At 34.8% G+C, this 25,769-nt stretch overlaps 2 protein-coding genes across 3 annotated transcripts in view; both read right to left on the bottom strand.

Annotated features, from left to right (window-relative positions):
- Positions 1-25,769, bottom strand: part of LOC142340622 (RUN and FYVE domain-containing protein 2-like) — a 208,602-nt gene that overhangs the window by 154,305 nt on the left and 28,528 nt on the right. The window contains exons 2-4 of one of the 2 annotated variants that reach the window (XM_075391325.1): positions 18,585-18,671; positions 17,932-18,169; positions 2,841-3,128 (exon numbers count right to left, since the gene is read on the bottom strand). The exons of the other annotated variant lie outside the window; for it this stretch is intronic. Of the exons in view, the coding sequence (XP_075247440.1) occupies positions 2,841-3,128; positions 17,932-18,169; positions 18,585-18,627 (569 nt within the window). The 5' untranslated portion in view covers positions 18,628-18,671. The remainder of the gene's footprint in view (positions 1-2,840; positions 3,129-17,931; positions 18,170-18,584; positions 18,672-25,769) is intronic. 2 annotated transcript variants of the gene reach the window in all.
- On the bottom strand, positions 18,880-25,197 carry LOC142340584 (poly [ADP-ribose] polymerase 2-like). The gene is made up of 2 exons (XM_075391259.1): positions 23,197-25,197; positions 18,880-19,367 (listed from the first exon to the last, which is right to left on the bottom strand). The coding sequence occupies exons 1-2, from the start codon at positions 25,174-25,176 to the stop codon at positions 19,107-19,109; spliced, it is 2,241 nt and encodes a 746-aa protein (XP_075247374.1). The 5' UTR covers positions 25,177-25,197; the 3' UTR covers positions 18,880-19,106.

Below are 25,769 nucleotides of genomic sequence, written 5' to 3'. Positions count from 1 at the left end.
AACGGATTTAGTCTAGTCCATTTACTCCGAACAAAACAAACACAAAATAATATCAGTCAAATCAAAAAGTCACCAAAACTAAGACTAATTTCAACAAGCAAATGCGCAAGACAGTAAAAAACTTGAAAAAATATACAATAACCGCTCAAATGACTCTAAAGTGGCAAAATAAAAACATAAAACGACTGTCGGAAAATTGCTCTCGAATGACAAGCAGGCAGGAAAAAAAATTGACCCCGCGGGGTTTGGAACCATTGACCTCCCGATCCATAACCTCACGCACTGCCCACTCGGCTATCAAGCCCTTATGCTGCAAATGATTTTAAATTAGCAACAATATTTAATTAGGAGTGAGAGCAATAGAGATCACACAAAAATGATGAACGAAAGCGTGAAAAAAATACTTGAGAAACCAAAGAATGTTCTAGAAAAGCGCAAAATGGTCAAGTAAAAATTTTGCATAAAAAAGACCAACACATTTACAAAAACTGCTGAACTTCGTTCAAAAGCAACTAAAAAACAGCAAGATTGCATCTTAAAGTCTAATATACAACGGACAAAGACAAAAATGCCCCCAAAGGTAAATTTACCTGTTAGCATGGTTTAAAACTTACTGTACCCAAAAAGAACAAGTCTAAACTAAAAAATCTTCCAAAAAAACTGCACTGATCAAAAACCTTTCTCTTTCTTTTTCTCACTCTCTCTAAAAATTAATCACGTGCGGCAATGACTTTTACCTGTTTTAAATAGACTCCAAAAAAACATTAAAAAAAAGGCCGAACAGGAAAAAGATGATTCAAGTAACTGACAAAAATTGAGAAAGCATCTGGTAAAAAAAACGTAAGTTGCAATTCCAAAATGATAAGTCACGGTAAAAGACCTTGTAATACACTTATTTTTTTTAGAAAACTGATAGCAAACAACAGTTAACCTAACAAAATTTGTTCATAAAGACAAAAACCTATGAAAGCCGAGGGAGATGAAAGACAAGGTCAAAAAATATTATTCTCCATAAAACTCGAACAAAAATCTCTTCAAAATGTTCAAATTCAATTTCCAAACCCTTATTTGGATGAAAATTTTAATTTCCTTTCTTTCTAGATCAGTAAGCAAACCAATAATGGGCAAAGCAATATTGGACAACAATTATTAATAGAAAAGAACAACTCGAAAAAGACACATGTAGAATTTAAAACAAAAAGTCCTCTTCTGGTTTTCAAGTGCCTTCAAAGCCTTTATTTGCCTAAACTTTCAATTACAACTGCTAGATCAGTAGTAAATCCAATACTCAACGGAGGAAAGTTATCAATTAAAACGAAAAAAAACGGAAAAGATAAAAACACAAAAAATTATTCCAGTGAGAAAAGCTAAGTGAGAAATGCTATGTCTAGCTTTTAAAAACTTCTTTATACTAGCAACACTAAATAAAAGCTCTGAGTAAAAATTGATCTTCAGAAAAAAGAAAAACTACAGCGAGAAGCATAAAATCAGAAGAATTAGAATTAGGCCAAAAGAAAAAAACTTAGGAAAGGCAAAAATTTGCTCAAATTTACAAAATGCACTGCGAAAGCGAAGGGAGCTGAAAGAAGGTCTAAAAACATTATTCTCTATAAAATTCGAACAAAAATCTCTTCAAAATGTTTAAATTCAAATTCCAAAACCTTATTTTGATCAACATTTTAATTACATTTCTTTCAAGATCAGTGAACAACCCAATAATTTGCAGAGCAATATTGGACAACAATTGATAATCGAAAATTACAACTCGAAAATAGACACATGTAGAATTTAAAACAAAAAGTCCTCTTCTGGCTTTCAAGTGTCTTCAAAGCCTTTATTTGCCTCAACTTTAAATTACAACTGCTAGATCAGTAGTCGATCCAATACTCAACGGAGAAAAAGTTAACAACTAAAACGAAAAATTAAAACGCAAAGAACAAAACAAAAAAAAATTCCAGCGGGAAAAGCTAAGTGAGAGCTATCTCTAGCTTTTCAAAAGCTACCTCATGATAGCAACACTATATAATAGCTCTCAGTTAAAACTGATCTTCAGAAGATAGAAAAACTACAGCGAGAAGCATAAAATCAGAAGAATTAAGCAAAAAGTTAAAAACACCTAAGGCAAAAATTTGCTCAAATTTACAAAATGCACTCCAACAATAACAACTCAAAAATATTGTCAATCAAATTGAAAAACTCGAATGGCTCGAAGAACTAATTTCAATCACAAAACTCTCCAAATGGTAAAAAAAAATTGAAAACAAAAAAACATTACTCGACTAACGTCGGATGAATTGCTCTCGAACAACAGGCGATGGGAAACTGAATTTAGGTTCGAACCCGCGCTCTCAAGGATAGCAGTCTGATATCTCAAACAGTAACTTACAACGGCTTGGATCCTGAACCCTTACAATCACGTTTATGTTGGCAAGAAACAATGAGAGCAATTGAGATCACACAATGATGGAGAATTGAAGCGTGAAAAAGTCAATTGAGAAATCAACAAATGTTCTGGAAGAAAAGCACAAACACGGTCAAGCGATAACTTTGCATAAAAGAAAGTCACGCGCGTTTACAATAATTGCCTATTGCCTCAAACTTCGTTCGACAGCAATTAAACAGCTAAAAAAGCTTAAAACAAAATGCGTTTTCACGCATTTCACTTGTTTCTAATACACTCCAACAAAATTAGCGAGTCGTAAAAAGACGCTCCACCAATACTGCTCTTGGAATGGTAATAAAAATTAGGGCCACTATAATAGCCGACTGACAAGATGAGGGCGGTTATTAATCAGCCTTAAGCTATAACAAATATTTTCTGTCTTGATGGATTGACTTACTCTGTTCCATTGTTGACGACGTTGCTACTCTCGCATCTGTAGAAAATGTAGTAATATGACGCATCGCTAACTTTCATTGGAACCGAGATTGGATTCTGTGGACTAGCTTGCTCTGAATGTGCAACATGTTCTTTTCCTTGTTCATTTGAGTTTGAGAACATCGTTGTCTTTTGCGGATTTTGTTCACATAAGTTGATTCTGATGCTCGGTAGGGGAGTGACGGGCTCGCCTTCCTTTGACACTATCACTTTCCCTGCAAGCATTGTGGCCTCACTTTCATGGCAGAAACTAAAATTTACAACCCTTAGCCGTGATAAAAAAAATTCCAAAATATTAAGTCGGACGAATTGCTCTCGTACCAATCGCTGGGGCTTCATTAAATTCAGAGAGGTGTTATCGAGAATACATTTTACTATCGGGCCTCAAATAGTGTTATTAAGATTCATTTACAGGGGCTCGATGCGAGCAACTTCGTTCGCGCAAATATCAAGAATTAAAGAATCAAAAAGTCGCTAAAAAAGTCAAAGCACGCAAGCGAACAACAGAATAAAATTGGTCAAGCAATTAAAAACGGTCTAGAATAAAAACGGTCAAGCAAAAATTTTACATAAAGACACCAAACAACTAAAATAATTGCTTTAAAGTTCGTTCGAGAGCAATTAAAAACCCACCAGATGTCGGAATAATTAATCCGATCCACTTTAGAGGGGAGGAACTTAATGCTCAACTGCTTTGTCTGTTTCGAGGAGTTATAGAGGTTTTAAGTTTTGCATAAACCTAACACAATTTCATTTAACTTTTGTTCAATTATGAGGAATTTTTAATCAAATTTGGCTTTTTTTGATATTCGATGAAGTGATTACTATTAATTCAATATGAACTTTTTATAGAGCTCATAAAGGGTTTCTGAATCAATGACTTTGTTATCCTCCGCAACAAAATCGTATAAAATAAATTTCCAAAAATCTACTTACAAAAGTTTGCAAAATGGTAGAATGGGTGCGTGCTTGGTCTTTTACTATCTATCGAACCTCTACATTTACCAAACGCAAGGCTTTAAAACTGTCAACACACTCTGAATAAATTAAGAAGAGCGCTAATGTCGCTGTCCATACGTAAAAGATTGATCTAGAATTCTACCGATCTGGAACTACCGTTTTACCTGTTTCATCAAATAGTTTTTTGTTCACACCATCTTTGATCACTTTGTCTACAATTTTCAAAACCATTGCCCTAAAATCTGCCAACACAATCTCATAAAACTGAACGAGGGCTACAGTACCGAGCAGATAAAACTGGATTTACATTTCGGCGTGAACTTTTCGCTCAATTAAATCAATTTCAATTCGTTTTGCGCATATCTTTTGCACGTTTTCTCCCATTGTAGGATTTCGTTTAATTCTTGACAAATTTCAAAAACGCCGCGAAATTTCGGTTTTTGTTGTTCCGACCCAACTGTGGAGGAGGATTTATATACTCAAGTGGTTTTTTTGTTCAGTCAACTTTGGCCGATCGATATATTCACCGTAGAGAGTTGAGACTGGTACCATTAGAAAGCCCGTCCAGGGTAAAATACGAAATTGAAAAATTTTTGGATTTTCGTTTTTACAGGAGTTATTGACGTTCAAAATTTTGGGGTAGTAGACGAAAGTTTCGTTAAGAAAATTTTCGTCGATATCAAAAAAAATAATAATATTTTAACTTTCACCCGTTGCAAGATTTAGTTTAATTCTCGACAAATATCTGAAGCTTCGCCAAATTTTAATTTTTGTTGTTCCGATCCACTTGTGTGGAGGAAGGAACTATATACACAAATGGTTTTTTTGTTCATTCAATTTTTGACGGCCGATATATTTACCGAGTTATGGAGGTTTAGAGTTTAGGAAATAGTACACGGAATGCCGCTATTTTTTTATCCACGCTTTCCGTATTCTTTAAAGAAAATTTGGTCGATTTCGCTCAGTTTTTTTTAATGTTAACAACGATATTAGTGGTTTTACTTTTACGGATAGATGAAGCGAGCCGATCGATTGGTTTTATCCGAATTTTTTAGTTACTATTTTTGCTAAATTTTTCGAATTTCCAAAATAGCGCCAAATACGCATTTTTATCGCACTATATTTAAATATGCCAAAATAGAAACTAAACATCTAATGTCACACTCTTCGGAAACTCAAAAAAGGCTAGTGTTACTTTTGTTTCCAATAGGAACCTTGAATTAAAATTTTGTCGGTTTTTCGAAAAATTAACTCAATAATTCTACAAAATGCATCACTTATTTTTGGTTTATTGACATATTTTATTTGCTGAATAATCTATTTTGCAAACATATGGAAAATTTAAATAATTTGCTAGACGCGCTGCAAAATCAGGGCTAGGTTTAAACTCATCTTAGATGCTTACAATCAATAGTTATTCGGGTTTTTTTAATGTGGAGCGGTCTTTTTCAAAATATTTTCGCATTTTTGTTAATTTTATGATAAATAGGGATAAGAATTACTCACTGAAAACAAACTATAAGTGCATTCGGCCTTGTTTTTACGAAATTATGAGCTGTCATTGATGAAGCCACGAAAAGAAAAGTTTGTCAGTCATTTCCATTAGAAAAAGAAAAGCAAAATATTTTGATACAGGCACCTCCAAAAAAAATTTACAAAAATTCAGATTGTAAGAATCCATGATAAAACCAAACCTATCCCTGATTTTGCCACACGCCCAAAAAACCAACTATGTGTTTCAGATATTTGCCAATGAGATCAATTGTTGAGTGAAATACTTCACAAAAGAAGCAATTTGTATAATTATCGAGTTAAATTTGCAAAAAACGGCAAAATTTTATTCCAGAAGACTTTTATAGGGCGACCAGTTTACACTAGCTCTCTTTGATGAAAAAAGTAGGATTTTTAAAAATTTTTATCAGAATTTTTTTTACCAAAGAAGCTCTAATCAAACAATTCAGCAAGTTGCTCATATCTCTAACCGCAACAGTAAAACTCTACCGTTAAAAATTTAAACTCATTTTAAATTGTATTAACAAAACTGTGCCAAATTGTAGCAAAAATTACAGAAAATCTGAATAAAAACTGTCAAATAATCAAAAAACTTTAAACCCCGATAACTCCCTATGAAACGTAAAAATTGATAAAAATCTTTTTAATTCCATATTCTATGCTGGACGGGCTTTTTAATGATACCACTCATATTTCTGTACGATGATTATAGCGATCGGCCAAAATTGTCTGAACAAAAAAACCCATTTGAGTATATAGTTTCTCCCCGACAAGTGGGTCAGAATAAAAATACATCTCAAAAAGTATATTTTAGTAAATTTGATTGCAAAGTTTTTTCAGTGACCAAAATTGTCACAAAACCAATTGTTTCTCAAATTAACAACAATGGAAGACAAAGTTACGAGAGGCTCATACTTCTATAATAGATTTTTTTAAAAATTTGCTATATTAACTTGCTTATATTTAATTAAAAACTTTCTCATTAGATATATACCGAGGAAAATTATTAGGTTCATTTATCTATCTATCGTTGGCCACTGACAACTTTCATTAACCAATATTTGGCATACAACAACAAAAATTAACAACAAATACAGGGCAAAGACATAAAACTGTACAAAATTCTGAAAGAGAACGTTGTCGCAACGCTTAAAACAATACGATATGATATTAATTAATAAATTTAGTTACCAAATTTGTAAAGTTTTTTCATTTAGATTGTTAAGTAATGTGACAACTTACAAATCAACCAAAACAACAGCAACAATGGGCAACTATGCTAAAAACAAAATTTGTATGAAAACTCGTAGTACCAAAACCAATAGGCCGATTTCTTTTTAAAAAATCCGCCACAAAGAAAATTTTGTATCGTATAAGAAAGAAAGTTTGAACTGTATTTACTGAGAATAGGCTGAAAATTGACAGAAAAAAAAGTTAAAACTAAAACAAATACATTCAATGACATAAGAGACATTGAGACATAAGGTAACAACCAAATCCATTGTACAGGTCCACTTACACCTCCTGAGGAAGCTAATTGGTTCTTGAATGGTTAGACTTAGAAATCAGACTGCAAAAAGAATAAACATATAAGGGCAAAACAAAAGAATTAAGTTAAAGTTTACTAAAACTCGTATTCAAAGCCATTAAGACCATAAGGTTCTCTGAAAACATTTTATAGGTCCAATCGGCCTTATTTTTACGTAATTATGAGCTGTTATTGATGAGGCCGTGAATAGAAAAGTTTGTCAGTCATTAATATCAGGAAAAAAAGGCAAAATATTTTGATACAGGCAGCTCAAAAAATTAAAAAATTCCGCTTGTAAGAATCCATGATAAAACCAAACCTATCCCTGATTTTGCGCATGCCCAAAAAACCATCCAAGTGTTTCAGATGTTTGCCAATAAGCTCAATTGTTGAGTAAAATAGTTCAAAAAAGAAGCATTTTGTATAATTATTGAGTTAAATTTGCAAAAAACGGCAAAATTTTAATTCCAGAAGACTTTTATAGGGCAACGAGTTTCAACTGGCTCTCTTTGGGAGTTTTAAAAGATTGCGTCTGCGGTCTCTAGGTCTCCACATTTGGCAAACTTGAACAAAGTAAAACAAAAAAGCGTATTTTGAGCAATTTTTGTTGAAAGTAGGATTTTTTAAAAAAAATTTTATCAAAATTTTTGGCCAAAGAAGCTCTAATTCAGCAAGCAATTCAGCTGCAATTCAGCAAGTTGCTCCCATCTCTAACGGCAACAGTAACACCATACCGTTAAAAACTTTAACTTATTTTAAATTGTATTAACAAAATTGTGCCAAATTGTAGCAAAAATTACTGAAAATCTGAATAAAAACTGTCGAAAATTCACAAAACTTTAAACCTCGATAACTCCCTGTAAAAAAAAACGAAATTCGAAAAAAATGCTTTTGAATTCCATATTCTACGGTGTACGTGCTTTTTAATGGTTCCACCCACAACTCTCTACGATGGGTATATCGATCAGCCAAAATTGACTGATCGAAAAAGAAGAAACAAAAAAAATTGTTTTATTTCCAGTTAACTATGGCATACGCGAGTAGGGTACTAACTTAAATGTAACGTATATATTCAACAAATTTTTAGCAAAATTGAAGAAAATTTGGTCAAAAATTACGGAAAATGTGAATAAAAACAACGGAATTCACTCTACTTTACTCAAAAGTTTGAACCTCGATAATTCCCTGTAAAATAAGAAAATCAAAAAATCTTTTTAATTTCATATTCTACGCTGGACGAGATTTTTAATGATACCAGTCTCAACTTGGTAGGATTAATATATCGATCGGCCAGAATTGTCTGAACAAAAAAACCCATTTGAGTATATAGTTTCTCCCCCACAAGTGGGTCGGAATAAAAAGACATCTCAAAAAGTATTTCAATAAATTTGCTTGCAAAAGTTTTTTCAGTGACCAAAATTGTCACAAAACCAAATGTTTCTCAAATTAACAACAATTGAAGACAAAGTTACGTGAGGCTCATATTTCTGTAATAGATTTTTTAAAAAAAATGCTGAATTAACTTGCTTATATTTAATTAAAAACTTGCTATTAAACTTTCAGCTAATAGGTAAAAGTGTTGCTTCTCGTTATCGTATACCTATTGTTCGGAAACATCAAAAGCTTTTAACAATTTGACAACTTTTAAGTTAATTTATTTAGATTATACTGAAAGCTAGCTCAATTTGAAAAGTCAGTCATTTTTTGCATTTACACGTTGAATGCAACTCAATAATTTTTAGAGTATATTTAAAACAAGATGTATAAGTCGATGCCGCACGTAAGGACTAAGCATTTAGTTCAAAAGGCTGAACGATTTGAAGAGCAGAGGGAAAAGAGTGATTTTCAGATCATGTAGCATTTGAGAGAGCGATAGAGAGAGAGAGAGAGAGAGAGAGAGAGAGAGAATGTAGGTGTGAAAAAATTATTTGCTAAGCGAGCAAATTTTTTTGATCACGCGCGGCTCTTTCGAAGCAGTTTTTAATTTTCGGTTTTGATTTTGCAATCTTGAGCTATTTTGTTGTTTCGCCGTCGTGGACGCTTTTCAGCGATTTTCGTACGCTTTTTTCGTGTTTTCAGTGTCTGGGGGTAATTTCTTAGTTGAAAATTGTTTTCATTTGGCCTTTCAATATCGTTATTATCACGTGAATTTCCATGTTGAAGAGAGCAGTCTAAAATTAAACAAATTTTTTGCTTAAATTTTCCGTTTCTCAATTTTTTTTGCCTAATTCCGATTTTTTCTGCGTTTCAAAAGATTTGCCCATATTCAATTTGTTAAATATGGCTTGTTTTAGGATTTTTGTTAGTAAGTGAAAACAGTTAAAGATTTGATGCCAAAAAATCAATTCTGCAGATTTTTTAAGTTTTTTTTATTTCTTTCATAATTTCCTGTTTTCCCCTTAAGTTTGGGTGTCGTGTGTGTGTGTGTGTGTGTGTGTGTGTGTGTGTGTGTGTGTGTGTGTGATCAGGGAAAAAGAAGGAATTGTTTCCTAAAGTGGGTTAAAAACGTCTGTCGAGGATCTGCAATTTAGAGAGAACATTTATGCGAATAAAAATTTTCGCATTACCTTAGTTCACAGCTTGTTTAACATTTTGTGTAAGTATTTGACATCTCATACCAGTTTCATCATTCTCTCGTTCTGTACACAATGCTTTTAAACAGCAAATGCTCCGCAGGGCAATCTCAAAGGAGCCCAGACCGAAAAACCAAATCAAATATAGAAAAAGTATAAAACCGTAAAGTATATAACCCAATTTAGCTGCTGGCTACTAGAGCTTCGTTCATAAATGTCATAGTTACCACCTTTTCCATGTATATTGGTATTGATACTAGACACTGGATCTCCTCTTTAAGAAAAAAGAGTATGACTAAGTACAGAATGATATCAACGTAGTCCACACCTTAAAATATTTACGACTAATTCTTCTTCACTTTTTGTCCTTTCACTCACAGTCGGGTTTATGGGAATCAATGGCGGCTATTTACTGGGAATCTACTGGATGTTTTCTCATATATGCAATTTTATTACTCAAAAACTGAGTATATTACACAATTTTATACTGAGTATATTACTCAAAAACTGAGTAATCAAAAATTGTATTTCGAGTCACAACTCGTGAAAGATTGACAATGTGTTTTCACAGTTTTCTTTTCCTTTCTCATGCGTCTCCTCTATTTTTTTTCGAATTGAGTGGTATAATGAAGTAAAAAATTGTCCTAGCTTAGTTAGCGGTTGGCTATGGCGTAAATAGTACGAGGAGCGAAGGAGTAGTACGAGGAGCGAAAAAAAGCGACTAATTTAAAGGTGTGACAGTTTTTGAAACTGCGTTAAAAGAAGTGAGAGATAGGCCTTTCAACTGACACGCTTTTTGATACCCAATTTTTGTTTCACGCGCGGCAATTTTGCTTCTGTTTTCGCTGCTTTTCTCTTCATTTTCTGATCAATAAAGGTGATCATTTTCAGGGTGATACGAGTTTTCTAATACTGCATAGCTGCAGTTGTTTTCAAACCCCAGAAGGCAACTAATGTTTTTTCAAGACTTAGAGGTTATTTATCTTCATGAAACGTGCTTTTTGTTCCTGACTATGCTTTTTGTTGTTGTTTTCGTTTTCAATCTCATTAATGACAGGTCTCAATGCTTCTCTATTGATGTATATTTAAATATTTTAAAATAATGTTAACTTAAATATAACGACGAAATAAAATATACGAAATGGACATTACTTGTGTCCCAAAGTAAAATCAATTTTTGCAATTTAATCTTTTTTATTATTCTGTCACTGAGTCTCATTGTGGACAGTATTATTTTGCTCTCTTATGAGTCAAATTTTCATCAATTTAAAGGTTTTCATCCATAGCTAAAAATTTTCACGACTGAGCCAACTTACTTTCAAAAATCATTAGTTGTTATAATTTGATAAATTAATTGTTAATTGATTAGCAGTGAGATAATCTCGTTTTTGTGGCTCTTTTGTTGTTCTGCCACTTAGTCTCACTAATGGCAGTTCTCTAGGCTCTAATGAACAATGTTTGAGACAATTTAATCGTAGTCTTTAATAGCTAACAATTTTCACGACGTTTTTCTTTCGAAAAGTTGATTTTTGTGATCGGATTTTGCCTCCTTTTTTATACATTTTTACAATTGTTTTTTTGTTGTTCTGTCACATAGTCTCACTAATGGCAGGTCATTGGGTCACTAATGGCAGGAATCCTCTTAAAGTTTTCAGTTTATCGCTAACAACTTATTGACTTTGAAACCATTTCTTTTCGATGATTTTAGAACCTTGATTAATGCCTGCATTTAATGCTTTTTTGTTAGGTCCCCCATTTGTTTTCATGTGCCTTCTATCTATGGACAATGTTTTCATAAGTTGATATTTGCCTTCTATCTACAGTTTTTTTGTCGAATGTTTGTTATCCTATTATATGACTCAGTGTTTTCTACAAAGTTAGCATTTGCTATCTAAACTCACATTGTGTAAAGGTCTTTCAACGTTGAAGGACAATAAATTCGATAACTTTTTTTCTAAAAGACAAATTATAGCTGACAGATTGCCAGAAAACAGCCGCAATAGCTTCCCAGACCTGCAGTCTAAAAAAAGTAAAAAAAGAAATTTATTTTTTTTTCATTAAGGGCTGAGATGTTATATTTTGATTAAAAATCTGTTAAGAAATTATATAAGTTATTGTTGCCTCTAGTAGCTGCTCTCAAATAACCTTCATTTAAAGTGGCACACGTTCGTTTGACCTTATCTCTTTGAATTGAAGTAAACAAAAGTCAATTTCAAAGTGAGGAAGTCATCTTTGAGAGTGAGGTAAGTCACTTGTGACCAAAAACTTAATCACGCGAATGAACAAAACACCCGCTCCACTGAGAGTGAAAAATGACGTCACTCACGCAACTCAAATGAAATTGCATGAACGAATGAACAAAAAGCAGATTTGAAGTGATTGTGACGTCATATGGTCGCAACAAAAATCTTGACGACGAAATAAAAAACATAGCAGGACAAGTCCTGACGTACAATTCAAAGAATTTTCACTGACTAAACAAAAGACTAGGCCTAGTAGGGGCTATGAATGACCCGGGAACCCGATTTCTAAAAAAAAATTAAAAATAGAAAATCGAAGTTAAAATGCAACATGTGAAAAAAAACCACTAGCGAAAATTGAAAGGTTTAAACAAAAAAACTAGGCCTAGAATGAACTATGAATGGACTGGAAAAACCATTAAGAAAAAAATCCAATCCAAAAAAACAGTAAAAATCAAAGTGAAATTGCCGCATGTGAACAAAAAATCACTAGGGAGAAAGCTAATTTTTGTTCAAACACCGTTTTCTCACTCTATTTTAAAATTAGAGTTAAAATTTGCCGCATTTGAACAAAACAACTACCGAATTTTTGTTCAAACACCGTATTCTCACTATTTTAAAATTAGAGCAAAAAAAATTTCACGCCGCAAAACCACTCGCTTTTTCCCGCCACTTCCTGTTTCGGCTTGACCAAAATCACTACTCCAATTTGATTCCAAAAATCATGAAAATGTGTGAACAGATCTTAAAAAAAGACAGCGCCCCAAAACAATTCAAATTCTTTGAATTGTAAAAAACCAAGAGAAGGCCAATAATAGCCTCAGCTGTCGCTTCGCGGCTGTTAATGAAATAAATTTAACATATTATCGGAACTAATTATTGGAACTTACAATTAGAGAGTTTTGGCATGAAAGTTTTCTTTGAAGTAAACAGAATAGGTCAGATGAAACATCTCTTGCAGAAAAATACAGGACGACGACGCAAATACGCCGAAAGTAAGTTAGCAGACGACAACTTTAAGCAGCACATTTGCATTAATTGCGGGTCAGCGGCAGCTTATGAAAAATTTTTACCACTGATTTTCTACTAAAGTGGTCTTGCTTGGTCTGAGTTTGAGACAACACCAAGCTGTAACTTGCAGTATTCTTTATTGCACAACTGTCAAATTCTGACTCGAGTAAGCCTAGTGTAGAATATACTGTGAAACGTATTTTGAGATAAGGTCGAGAAATGGGAGCATTCCAATTAAACTTTTACATTGCAAAAAGTTGCGGTGGCAACTTATTTTTGACTCTAAGTAAAAAAAACATTGATTGAACTTAGCAAATGGACAACGTCTAAAACGACTAACATCAGGCAAATTGCCCTCAAAAGACTGGCGAGCGGTGCGCATCGGTAGTAGCCATCTGTGGCTGAGGGATGCATCAGGTGGGTCCGCGCGGAGTGAGGGGGGGGGGTCAAGTGATGGGGGTAGGGGGAATAGGGTTGTGGGAGAGCTGGACAAGAGGGGGTCGAAATCGCCGGGTTGCAGGAGCGTGGACGAGGGGCGACAGAGGGGGTCAAACTTTCCGACTTAGAATCGTCCTTCAAAATTTGAAATTGTCTCCTCAAAACAGTTTCGGCGAATCGCATACGTAGAAAATAGTAAAACACAAGGCTCTAAGAAAGCTACTTGGCAACGTAATGTCCTCCGGGCGCTACCTGCTAGCCCGTTTTTGAGGGCGAAAAATTAAATTGATCAGACAAAAAATTGGTCAAGCAAAAAATCGCATAGAAAAGACCACAGGACTAATATTTCTACTAACTTCGTTTGAGAGCAATTAAAAACAATTTACATCCAACGGGTTCCATCTTGAAAACAATCATAAACCCACCAACTTTGATCGAATTGCTCTCGAACGATAGGTGGAGCAATTTAATGTCAAGGGGATGTTGCTTAGAAGTTTTCCATGGTTGCGGAAAATTCCCGACCCCAGAGCGCTTTGAACACGCAACCTCCTGGATTACAGTCTGACATCCTAGCCGCTACGCTATATCTTCTTTGCAACTTCAAAAAACCCCCTTTATGTTAGCCACAAACTTTATTCGGAATGAAAGCAATAGATATCACGACAAATTTCAGAAGTCAAGCGGGAAAAATTCACTTGCAAGAGATTAAGGTTCAGAACAAAAAGGCATAAACGTTGAAGCAAAAATTTAGCAATAAATTAAGACACACACGGTTGCAAAAATTGCCTCAAATTTCGCTCGAGAGCAATTGACAAGCTCAAATGTAGACAAGATGGGACAAAATTTAAAGATGGCTGCACGGCAAGTCTCTAAAATTTCTCACTTAGACAAATTTTTAGAAAATTTTTGTACGAGGAGCTGAATCCATTAAAAATCCGACGAATTCCCAAAATTCCGTGTATTTTCCAAAATCATGAATCTTCCATGTTAGCACATCTTTGTACATATGTACACCAGAGCATGCTAAACTCCGTACTCAGGTACAAAAAGTTCCATCGCCCACAGCATTGACAAACAGGCGCAATATTGTACGGGGAAAAAGCATATTCATTGCCTTTTTCTGAATTGCGGCGGAGACAGAACCCGAGCAAACATTTGAACGAAGAAAATTTTGCCCCAAGCATACAGAACAAGAGTCTATGATGAAGACATAAAAAACCTGTAAAGTATTTGATTGGGCGTCTTTAAGAAATCACAAATGAAAAAAATTTTGAGAGCAGCAGGCTGTAATCTGAGCCTAATTTGAGTCGCTCTCGTCATTTTTTCTCCGAAATTTGGTGAAATCATTGAAACAGGACGTGAAAGTCAATGCGGCATGCAAGAAACTTGCGACAATTGAAAAAAAAGAAGTTTTAGGTTATTGTTATCAGATTTTGATTTTGATAGTCCTTTCTCTCTACTTTCTCTCGATTAGGTTTCCTTTTTCCTATTTTGCTTATCTTATAGTAAACACTATTCTAGCTAATAAGAACAGTATCAAAATTGAGAATAATTGTTTCAGAGTCTCAAGCCAATAAGTTTCAAAAAACGAAATCAGTATTGAGATTTTAAACTGTCCGCTCTTTCGTTTCTTTTTTTCTATGTTCTCAACGTAAATACGTTCACAATCAGGTAATTTATTTGAGTTAATTCTGGATTATTCTAGTTAGGTTTGTTGTCCAGATGTCTTGAGCTCATTTTTTAAAAAAAATATCAATATCGCAAACCAAATAAAAGCAGTTTTGTTGATTTGTTTGTACCTATCACTCGATTTTTCTTACAGCTGTTCTCTACGTAACATCAATTCTTCACTCAGCAGTAATTTTTAAGCTGAATTGAGCAATTAGTTTTTCGGTCAAAAATTACTCGAAAACTGATATGAAAGTCATCCAAAGCAACTCATTTTCTACGCAACTGATTTGTGCAAAAACTTAAATTCGTCAATAGAAACATTCAGTGACCCGTAAAATAAAAAAAAATGGGATAACATGCAGACCAAAATTATGAAAATCAATTAATTTTTTGTCAATATCTTCAAAGCCCATTCCCTCTCGTTCCATGAACTGTTGAACATTTAAAACAACGTTTATCCCTCAGATCTGCTTTCAATCTTCGGGAACCAAGAGACAGGAACCAATCTTTAGAATTTTGAACTAGCGAAATTAAATTCATTTGTTTAAAAAATATATTTATTTAGTGGCCTCTAAAGATCATCTTTGATCAGTACAAAAGGGCAGTTTTGCCAGCCCGTAGAATGATTCACTGAACCTTCAATCAAGAAAGACAAAAAATCCAAAAATTTTGGGAAAAATGCCAAAAAGAATTTCAAGAAATTTTGAATTCTTTGTCGCTAAAAGCCTTACAGACGATTGTCTTTACTTTGAAGCTAAGACTTAGTTAATCCAACATAGATATGAAAGAATCCGATTATAATTGTCAAGAAAAACAAGAAAACAGAATTAACAAAAAATTTTGGTTTTAATCCTGCAAAACCCGCAATACATTTAAACGAGACTTCTAAAATGACTCCATTTTTTGAGCATCAAACTCTAGCTACCGCTTCGCGGTTTTCAAAACCATTTATGGAACAGTATCAATAAATATTCTTTCTAAGATGGTCCAATATATCCATCAGAGAAAATCCGATGTATAAAACACGAAAATGTTTTGAAAAATATACAATTTCATTAAATACAGTTAAAAGTTATATAGTTAAGAAATGCGTTCCAAGAGCTTTTATATGGTACTTTGCTATGGAGTATGTGCCCTAATATGGCTAAATATAAGCCTTAATCTGGTATTTTGCTCAGGAGAAAAATCGGAAGGCCCGCATAAATATTCCGCCATTTCTTGAAGAAATGTTGGAACAATAATTCAAGTAAAAAAATCAACAATCTCACGGGCATATCATTTTTTAGTGAAAACAACAAAATAATCTATGTTTCATATTTAAAAAAGAGAGCCCAACCGACTAGTTCTCAAACGATCGGCCAGCGATTTGCTTCGTCAGGAGCTAGATGGGTCTTAGAGAAGCTAGCTGAATCTTTACTGAGAAAGTAGTAGAAACATAACCGACTAACGTCGGGAGAATTGCTCTTCAAGACCGGCGAGCGGTTGGCTTCGTCAGTAGCTAGCTTGGGTTTAGTGAAGCTAGCTTTAGCTTAATTGAAGGGGTGTGAGATGAGATGTGCAGGGGGTAAGTGGGGGGTTGATGGGGGGGGGGGTTGTCAACTTCTAAGAACCGCCCTTCACACTATAAGTATAAGTCTCCAAAACAATTTCTGTGAATCGCCTACTTGGAGACTAGTGAGCTGAAGGTCTCTATGAGAATTTAATGCCCACTGGGCGCTACCTGTTTATCCCATTTTTAAGGGAAAAGTCAAATGGGTCCGACGAAAAGTCGGTCAAGCGAAAAATCGCATAAAAGGACCAAAATGACTAATATAATTGCTAGAAACTTCGTTTGAAAGCAATTAAAACCAAAATCGCCCCTCCTACCTGGATTTTACGCCTTTTCGGCAGCTTCAATAATCCGTAAAATTAGAACCTACAAAGGCTTTACCTGTTTATTCCGTTTTTCACAACAAAAAGTCAAATGGTGGGTGGAGCAAAAAAACGATCAGACGAAAAATTGGTACAAAAAAAATCGGTAATAGAAAAGACCAGCAGCATTAATACAATTACTACAAGCTTCGTTTGAGAGCAATTAAGCACTTTAAATGGTACTATTTGCAAATTTACATTGTCCAAACTATGCTCTACGTTTTAAGGTACATCGCATAAAAGATCAGCAGGACTAATATAATTGCTACAAATTTCGTTTGAGAGCAGTTAACCAGTCAAAAAGATAGTATTTGCCGAGTTCTATCAGCCAAAACATGCTCTATAAGCTTTAAGGGCAGGCAAGGCAAACCACACAGAAAATTGGGAAGATTTTTTCGACTTTGTCAACGAAATTCAAGTTGCAAAGTCAACAGAACAATTTGCTGAAGTTTTCTCTGGAGCGAATTGAAGAATATTAGCTTTAAGAGCAGGTAAACCTTTAAGAATAATAGGAAAATTTTGCTTATTTCGAAATTAATAAAATTCAAGCTGCTACACAATGGAACAATTTGCTGAAGTATTAATTCTAAAAATTGTAGATTTCAAATCCTCCTTTTAAACAAATAAGACATCACCCCACCCAGTCTTTGATGCAAAGGTGTAATGAGCATGGTTTGAAATAACCACCGAAATAACAAGAGACTTAAAGTTTGCTTTATAAGTTACGTGATTCTAATTACATTACTGAAAAATTTTGGTTCGGGATAATACTCAAATTTCTATGTAAATTCAGAGTCATGCAACCATTTTGAACAATCATGTGACGGATTGCGTCAGTCAATTTTTGGCGTAAATTCGGAACCTATGCTTTTGGCATTTTAAAATTGGTAGCTGCGTGTTCCAAGTGCGACTACCGTGACTCTGCTTGCTTGAAGTCAGCGAGAAGTCCTGGGGTTTATCGAGAACTGCGAAGCCGTTCGATATATAACGAATACACAACGATATATACAGAATGTCGAAGTACAACAATATGCACAGAATGTGGAAGTTGACTTATGCAGTCACCCCAATTTTGGCTATATATATAAAGCTCTGGAATTCATTTCTGGCACTGCAGATTTTTGTTATTTTAAAACTTTGACTGCATATGCATGTTTCAACTACAGCCGAAGTCGTAGCGACTGAAAGCTTCGAAAATATTGAATATACCTGCAGTGGGCTACAAGTGGATGATTCATGGAGAAATCGTATCCACGGCATTTGGACACAGGAGCTCTGTAGACGAGGTAGGCTAAAGTACCCACGAAGGACAATGGCAGCCCACTGTTGGTGGTATCACTTTGTTCCCAGCCGAATTCAGCTACTGGACCCAATTCCGGGTCATGGCTCAGATTCACATAGGACACCAAGCCATTGCTAATAGGCGCAGTTACGCACTTAGCCACGTCTAATCAAACATTGATCAATCTTTTTTTATTTCTGGCTCTTGATTGCGACTAGACAAATTTTATGATTTCGACAAAAACTGTTTATAACTTCCATTTCATTTAATCAATACGAAAAGGGTGATTTTACAGAATTAATATCAACAATCAGTAGCCCAGAAGTACCGAAGTTTTGTTTAAGAGATCTAAGATAGTCCAAGTTTTGTTTAAGAGATCAAAGGTCTCAGAATTGATAACATCGTAATCGAATTCGATACTTTTATTTGTTATTTTAAGATCTTAGATGTCTTGAGCAAAACTCATATGGCACTGATTGGCTGCTGCTGATCAGTCTGTTTTTTTTTTATTTTAATGTTTAAAAAAGGCGTTCTTTAAATTGATTGCATCTAAGACAGTAGTAGTGATATGAATACTCACACAAGCTGAGGATAACTAATATGAAGAACATCGTTTGTGTCATAATCCCAATATCATTGGTCCCATTGTTTGGCAGTCATTAGATCTGAAAAGACGCTACATTCTTATTCGAAGTAGATTGGTATTTAATTATTGTAGTTCCCTTTATTCATAGAAGGTAACATGTCATAGAAATTCATCATACTACAAGGGCTCTTCATACGAGTGGCGCCAGCTTTTTCAAAGAAGCCGATTAGGTTTCATCAAGAACAACATGACACATTGTTATGGTGGAAAAAACTTTCAAGCAGACAAATATTTTGAAATATTGAATTCATATTTAGTTAATACTCAATTGGACAAAAATAGACTGGCATTATTCCAAAATATGAATCAGGGAGGGATCAATGTCTGGGATTTTTATTAATCGTTACAGCCAATCAAGTCTCCTCAACAACCTGAGAGACGAGATAAAAGTTCAAAAATGAGAGAAGTGAAACATCAAATGGTTAATCAGGAAGAGAAAACAAATAATTTGTTACATCAAATGAGATCATCATAGACAAAGTTAACTTTGACGAGGTACTTGAGTTTGATCTGATTAGTGTTATACACGACGTATTCATTGTAGTTGAGAGTAGTCCGGGATGCTTTGCTTCTTTTCTGTTTTCCCATGGGCACACATATGGGTCCATCTTCTTCAACAGTTACAGCATTGTCATCAAGGTACACTTTGGAAGCTGGATCTGGTTCCTGATTCCCGATTCCAAACACACTATCTTTTCCCTTCGGAAGCTTGTTGCCCTGAACACGTTCAGTTTTTTTAAATAATTTTGAACTCATGCATTGACATCTATTATTACAAAAATTAGATCTGCCTGTTGATTAAAAATCTAATATATGTATAAGACGACGCGTTACAGTAGCGTGGTCAAAAATACATGGACCAAAATAAATGCAACTTTCCCGGTTTTGGGCATCAAAACTTTGAACTGAACAAAAACACTCAACAAAAACCTGATCTATTTTAGGAAGCAGAAATTGAATCTTGGGGTAATCTTAATACTCAAAACTTTGAGCTTCCATTTCAGGGTCCAAAAAGTTCTATGGAATAGCTTTTTGTTAAAACTAATTTTTTCATGTCACCGTGGAAAATAAAAATAGTTATAACTTGTATGTGCACTTGTACGGATTATGCACATGACTTCTCGTGTGTGATGTCTGCGGTATGTTTTTATGTAAGAGAGAGAAAGATAAAGTCCGTATGCGAAAGTTAGTTCCTTTAAATCTTAGACACACATAGATGTAGAGTGCAGAAACAACCAGAAATCATGAATCGAATATTTTGATAAATCTAAAATTTAAAAAATTACATAATACTTAAGGCTTTAAATCTGTCCAAACCCAAAAGTACGTTTTTAATCCCCGCTGGTAACACATCTGCAAAAATTTGAAAAACTAATTGTTTCATTGTGCTCATAAAACATCGAGAATGACACAAATTTCGGAAAATTTCATTTCAAAGTTTAGTGCCAAAAGTAAAATTAGCGATATAATTACCTCAAAAACTCTACACCGAGCTATTGCGAACAAACAAAGAAGACCTTAATGAACGGTAACGAACCTTCAATAAAGATCGATTAATTGTTAAAGAGAAAAAATTTTAATGTTTTTTTTTGTGTTGGGGTTTTCATTTTCGTGTTTGTGTCAAAAATGTGGTGTGTGTACATGCGTGGTGTCTTTCAAATTGTAGTACACTTATCTTTCTAGAATGTTTTCAACCGTCTTTGTTTCTATCTGTCCAAAAAAGACGGCATACTTTTTGGTTCAAACAGTAGACGTAATTTTCTCGAATTCATTTAAGTTGCTTTCGGATACCCCCCTCGGTTTCTCTGACAGAAACCAATGGGTATTTTTTCAACCTTGAGATGTATGTTGGAACATACTGTACTACGCACAGACACCCACGAGCCATCTTGTTGCTATTCGATAGTGTTAATTTATTATTTCTATAAAAAATGTGAAGAGACGAAAACAAAGTGCCCAACATAGACAATCACTTATTACAATTGTTGTTGTTAAAGCAGCTATCGCAAATGCATTTAATCCTAAATGAACAAGTCCTTGCAAAATCTTGCCGAGGCTTTGTCTTGGCAAAAGGGGAAAAATGAAGTGATTCTAGCGAAAAAGAAATGGTCCGGTCCGTCTGTTTTCGCATGCATTTTAAATTAAAGGACAAACCACCCAGTTCTACAACGCGTGCAGTACAAAACATACAGTTGTTCAACTGTCCTATATCATATAGAGAAACTAATTTTTTTATTTCAAAACTCTGGTGTTTTGCAAAATTTTTTTAAGCACTAGGCTTTTCATGTGATGTCATAAAGCGCACTTAGGCCATTTTATAGTATTGCATGCAACAGTAACCAAAATCTCAGATATAAAATGTGGTTTAAAAACATTGACTCTGCAGATTTCAAGAATAAAAAAGTCACTTACTCCCTTAATAGGCAGGTTTACAGAGCCGTACACGTTTGTTTTCTAAGAGAAGAAAAATCCTCCATAAAAAATGAGCAATTGTAAGTAATGGCGGCCTCCATTATTTCGACATTTCATTCCTTCACTTGCCACCTGTTTTCACAATGAACTTTACTGAACTTTACCGAAAAATTTAGATCAAACTATAAAAGAGAAGTAGTAACTTTCTTTCTTGATCTGAAAAAAGCCATTGATACGGTAGACCATGAAACTCTGTTACGTAAATTAGAATGTTATGGAGTTAGAGGACCATGTTACAATTGGTTCAGGTCATATCTTAGTGATAGAAAACAACGGGTGGAAGCTTGTGGCATGTCATCAAGATGGCTTCCGATTAAATGTGGGGTTCCGATTAAATTTTAGGTCCCTTATTGTTCCTAATATATATATAAATGACCTTCCATATGTTTGTAACAGCCTGCCTCCGAAATGATATTGAAGAGGACCTAAGTAGAATAAGTAATTGGCTAAATGCTAATAAGTTAGCGCTAAACTTCAGTTCGCTAGACAAAACAGTTCAAATGACTTTTGGTAAAAGTGCTTCCAATCCAAGTACAATGTTTGCGTTTAATAATATTGTTGTTAAGCATAATTCATCGTGTAAATATCTTGGTATTTTTATTGATACAAAGCTCTGCTTTCAGACCCATATAACAAAACTTATTGGAAAGTTATCTAGGCATTGTGGCATTATATCGAAGCTTAGGCATTACACCCCAAGAAAACTACTTGTAAGATATTATCGTAGTAATATTAATCCTGTTTTACAGTATGGAGTACTAATTTACGGGTGCTGCAGCTACAGCTCACTTACACCTTTGTTCCTGCTTCAAAAGAAAATTCTCAAATTCATCTACTTCCGAAAACGAACCGACAGTAGTGAAGATATATTCGCTGATAATAAAATTCTCTCTGTGTATGAACTACATATTTATGAATTGTTAAAATTTGTCCTAAAATCTATCAACAATTTCCATTCAGATGAGTTTTTAAATAGTATGTTTACTTTTCATAATTTCTCTTCAAGACGCTCTTCTTGTTTAAATTTGCTTAAAGTGCCATCGTTCAAAACAAAAATTCAACGTTCATCTATTCAATATCGTTCAACTATTTTGTATAATAAATTAAGAAAGGTTGATATAATGCCTGACTTGATCGGTTGCTCGTATAAGGAAGTGAATGATTTTTATCATCCATTCAAAACTACTTTCCGTGTTAGTAATTTTGAGTTAGTACGGTATGTATTTACTGTTTGAGCTGCGGGTAATTTTTTTGTGACTTCTACTTACTCCTGACCTTGCTGCTTGTGCTGAATCAGATGGTCCATGACCGGTTGGCATCACTAGTTGAATCCAGAGGCTCATTCCACCGTCAGTAGAGGCAAGGTCGCTAAGGGAGTAAGTAGGGGATCAATCGTAAAATCTCGCAGGCCTAGTATTAAAGTTCCGATTTTTTAAAGAATTTAAAATTTTAAAATTAAGCTTTAGACTGCATTAATGTATGTAGGATACCAGATTTTTTCTGTTAACATGTAGCAACCCATGACCGACGACAGAAAGCAGAGTTTTTTTCTACAGTCTCATTTCATTTTGTGAAATCTTTGTTTACGTTTGTTTCGACTACAGTTTAACTTTTCATTCCAATTAATTCTAATGTGAGGTTTTGTTTTTCATCAATCCTGGGCAGGTCATTGTAGACCATCTGGTCTTGTTATCTGTCCTCTTCATGTTACAGTTTGTATAGTGCCAGTCAGTCCTTCTTATCTATCTAATTTTGTGTTAAAATTTGAAAATTGCTGAGCTAATTTAAATATATAATTTTCAATTATGCATGAAGAAATTAATTTTTTCTTTCTTTCTTTCTTTGAATATGAGCTCCACGACTGTCTGTTCTGTGTTCAGCCAGCTACATTTATTTTAAGGTTTTCTTATTTCTAAGGTTTTTAAACGCAAAAAGGCGCTGATATCTGCCTACGTTTATGTTTCTAGTGTTTATAATTTTTATCCAGTCAGCGACCAAATTTGACTAAATTGTATGCTGGGTGTAAATTTCTATTGACAATCGAGTTGAAAGGTGAACAATTTCAAATTTAAACCTGGTAGTCCGCATCCACTAGTGGGTTACAATTGCCCAGTGCTACGTCACACAACAATACGAAGCCAGTGGTGTTAGCTGGTGATGGGAAACAGTAATTAGCGCTTTTAGACGACATGTCCGCAAAATAAACTCCCTTTCCAAACATGTAGCCAGTAACTGGCGCTTCCGGGGGCGCAATTTTTAGGCCGTGACTTAAAATGCCAACAACGTTACTCTGTCTTGAGCCGTGCCAAAGTAGGTGACGGTTTCCAAGATCATCCTTAAAGTTTTCCTTTTCATTTGCTTTGTCCAAACTGAAGATCTCTTCAACTTGCATTTGGTAAGTGGTGTGAGTACTACCGTGTGTATTCTGCAGGTACTTTTCAAGGAGGTCAAAAATTTTATCCGATTTATCCAAAGGTTTGATGCCGCACTTCAAAGCAGAATAATGGAAGTCCACAGTATTCTCATCAGCTCCACCTTCTGATTTGATTATGTTCATGGCAATTTCGATCTCAGACAATGCATCCAGGAGATCCAATTTTTCCTTAATTTTTTTAATGGAATTTATAATAGGAGGCACTTTAAATCCGAATGCGTGTGGAATCCTAGTGTAGAACTGATTACATGCTTCAGATAACTTGGGTCCACTTGTAATTTTCTGGTCGATCAGTTTTGAAATGGTATCAATGGCTGCATAGCCGGCCTTGATTTGTGCACTTGTGAGTTTGCCCAGTGGGGCTTTGCTCAAATCATACTCCAGTTCTTTAACTGTGTTCTCCATAGTTGTAATGTTACAAATTGTTTCCATCAGTTCATACACTTTCTTATCCAATTTACTGGGGGTGATTTCCTTCTTAACTCCATTTTCCTCTTTCTTTTCAGCTTTCTTGGGCGAATTCCCGTAATCAATCGCTACTAAGTCGTACTTTCCGTGATGCTTTTCAAAGTTCTTTCGATCAGCCCATTCGTTTAATGTTTTGTCTGAAAATTTTTTGGTAAAAACTGCTTTAGCTCTGTCAAGATCCGGACCAAATGACTGGAGACTGTTCTGGCCCTTGTATCCGACTCGTCCCCATCGAAACCAGACATGGTAATTTTTAGCATTATTATCCTCTAACAGTTGCAGCAAGTAGTACTTATTATTGTTGTTTCCAACATTCGTCTGATTCAGCATCGCATCCCAAATGGCTCCACCAGGTTCCACCAATACATGTGAAGTATTCTTTTTCTGAACACACTCATCATCTACAGGAACTTTTTCACTGAAGACAATCTTCTTCGTTCCTGAGCTTAAAGTTCCTCCAACAGATTTTCCACTTTTGCTTCGCTTTTCACTTTTCACATCATCGTCCATTTCATCGTCATTATCATCGACACCGTTTTCATCCGTTTTGCGCTTTCGACCACGTTTTGAACTACTTTCGGATCCAGCCGACTTCGAGCTAGAACCATTTACATCCGGTTTGATATCACCACTAGCCTCAACCTTTGGTTCCACCTCAATTGTCGAAGCATCCACCACAACTTTAAGTTCGTTTGTGGATTGAATACGCCTAATGTTTCTCGAAAAGCCACTTTTTGTGTTTGCTTGAACCATGTTGTTCAAATCTGCTTCATAGTTGGTTGACCCCAGAATAATTTTCACCTTTTTGTCTACCAAAAATTGTTCTTCCATTTGCAAACTAACTTTGACCGAATAGGGAGTGAAAAACTTTGAATCATTTTCCCATTCCCAGCAATTCCATTCATTTTCCTCATTTCCGTTTTTGATACAACAACGTATCAATCGCTCCCATTTTGTTTTCGTGTTGGTTTGTGTCATTTTATCGAAGTTGACATTGACAAGAGCGTTTCGTGGCGGCACTTTGACGTTGCAGCTAGTTTGGCCTTTCAGCACTGCAGTAACCAGTTCCAACTGAATACTGTCACCGTATAAATTCCATTTCTGACTGTCGTCCAGCCACTCAAAGGCTATGTCATGACTTGACAAAGCCATTTGAAGAGCTTCTACAAAGTTTCACTGAAATAACAAAACAATAACACATAAAAGACATTATAAGGACCTGGTTATATCATTCCTTAGCTTTGTTTGCAGAACAGCTGAAAAAAGTTAGAGCAACTCCCATTGTTGTTCCAACCCTCTAAATTTATTTAGGGGGTTGGGAAATGTTCAACAACCCGGCATTTTTTATAAAGCCACTTTTGGCCGACCGATTCATTTTGCGATATCCTTTGAAGAAAGGAATATACAAATGTAGTATCACTGGAAAGCCTACGTAAAACCGAATCAATCGTTGGAGGGACATTTTCATTAATTTTTATTCGAGATATTAAGGTTGAAAGTTCTCAAAACTTTCTATTTTTTGCGTTTTCACGGTTCAAATTCGGCGAAGTAGTTAAAAACACTTGTAAATTTTAGAAAAATGTTCTATGCATAACCGCTCTAAAAGATACAATAACTTAAGTTAACATAACCGCTAAAGCTAAGTTGTAAAAGATATAGTAATTATAAAATATCCCGTGAAAACATCAAGCAATTGAGCGGAATTTTATTCATCTGAACTTCTTCCGATGCACAAATACAGAAGT

Source organism: Convolutriloba macropyga, chromosome 1 (genome assembly GCF_964194025.1).
Source record: "Convolutriloba macropyga chromosome 1, txConMacr16.3, whole genome shotgun sequence".
NCBI lineage: Eukaryota > Metazoa > Xenacoelomorpha > Acoela > Convolutidae > Convolutriloba > Convolutriloba macropyga.
This window is presented reverse-complemented; position numbering and strand designations above follow the sequence as displayed.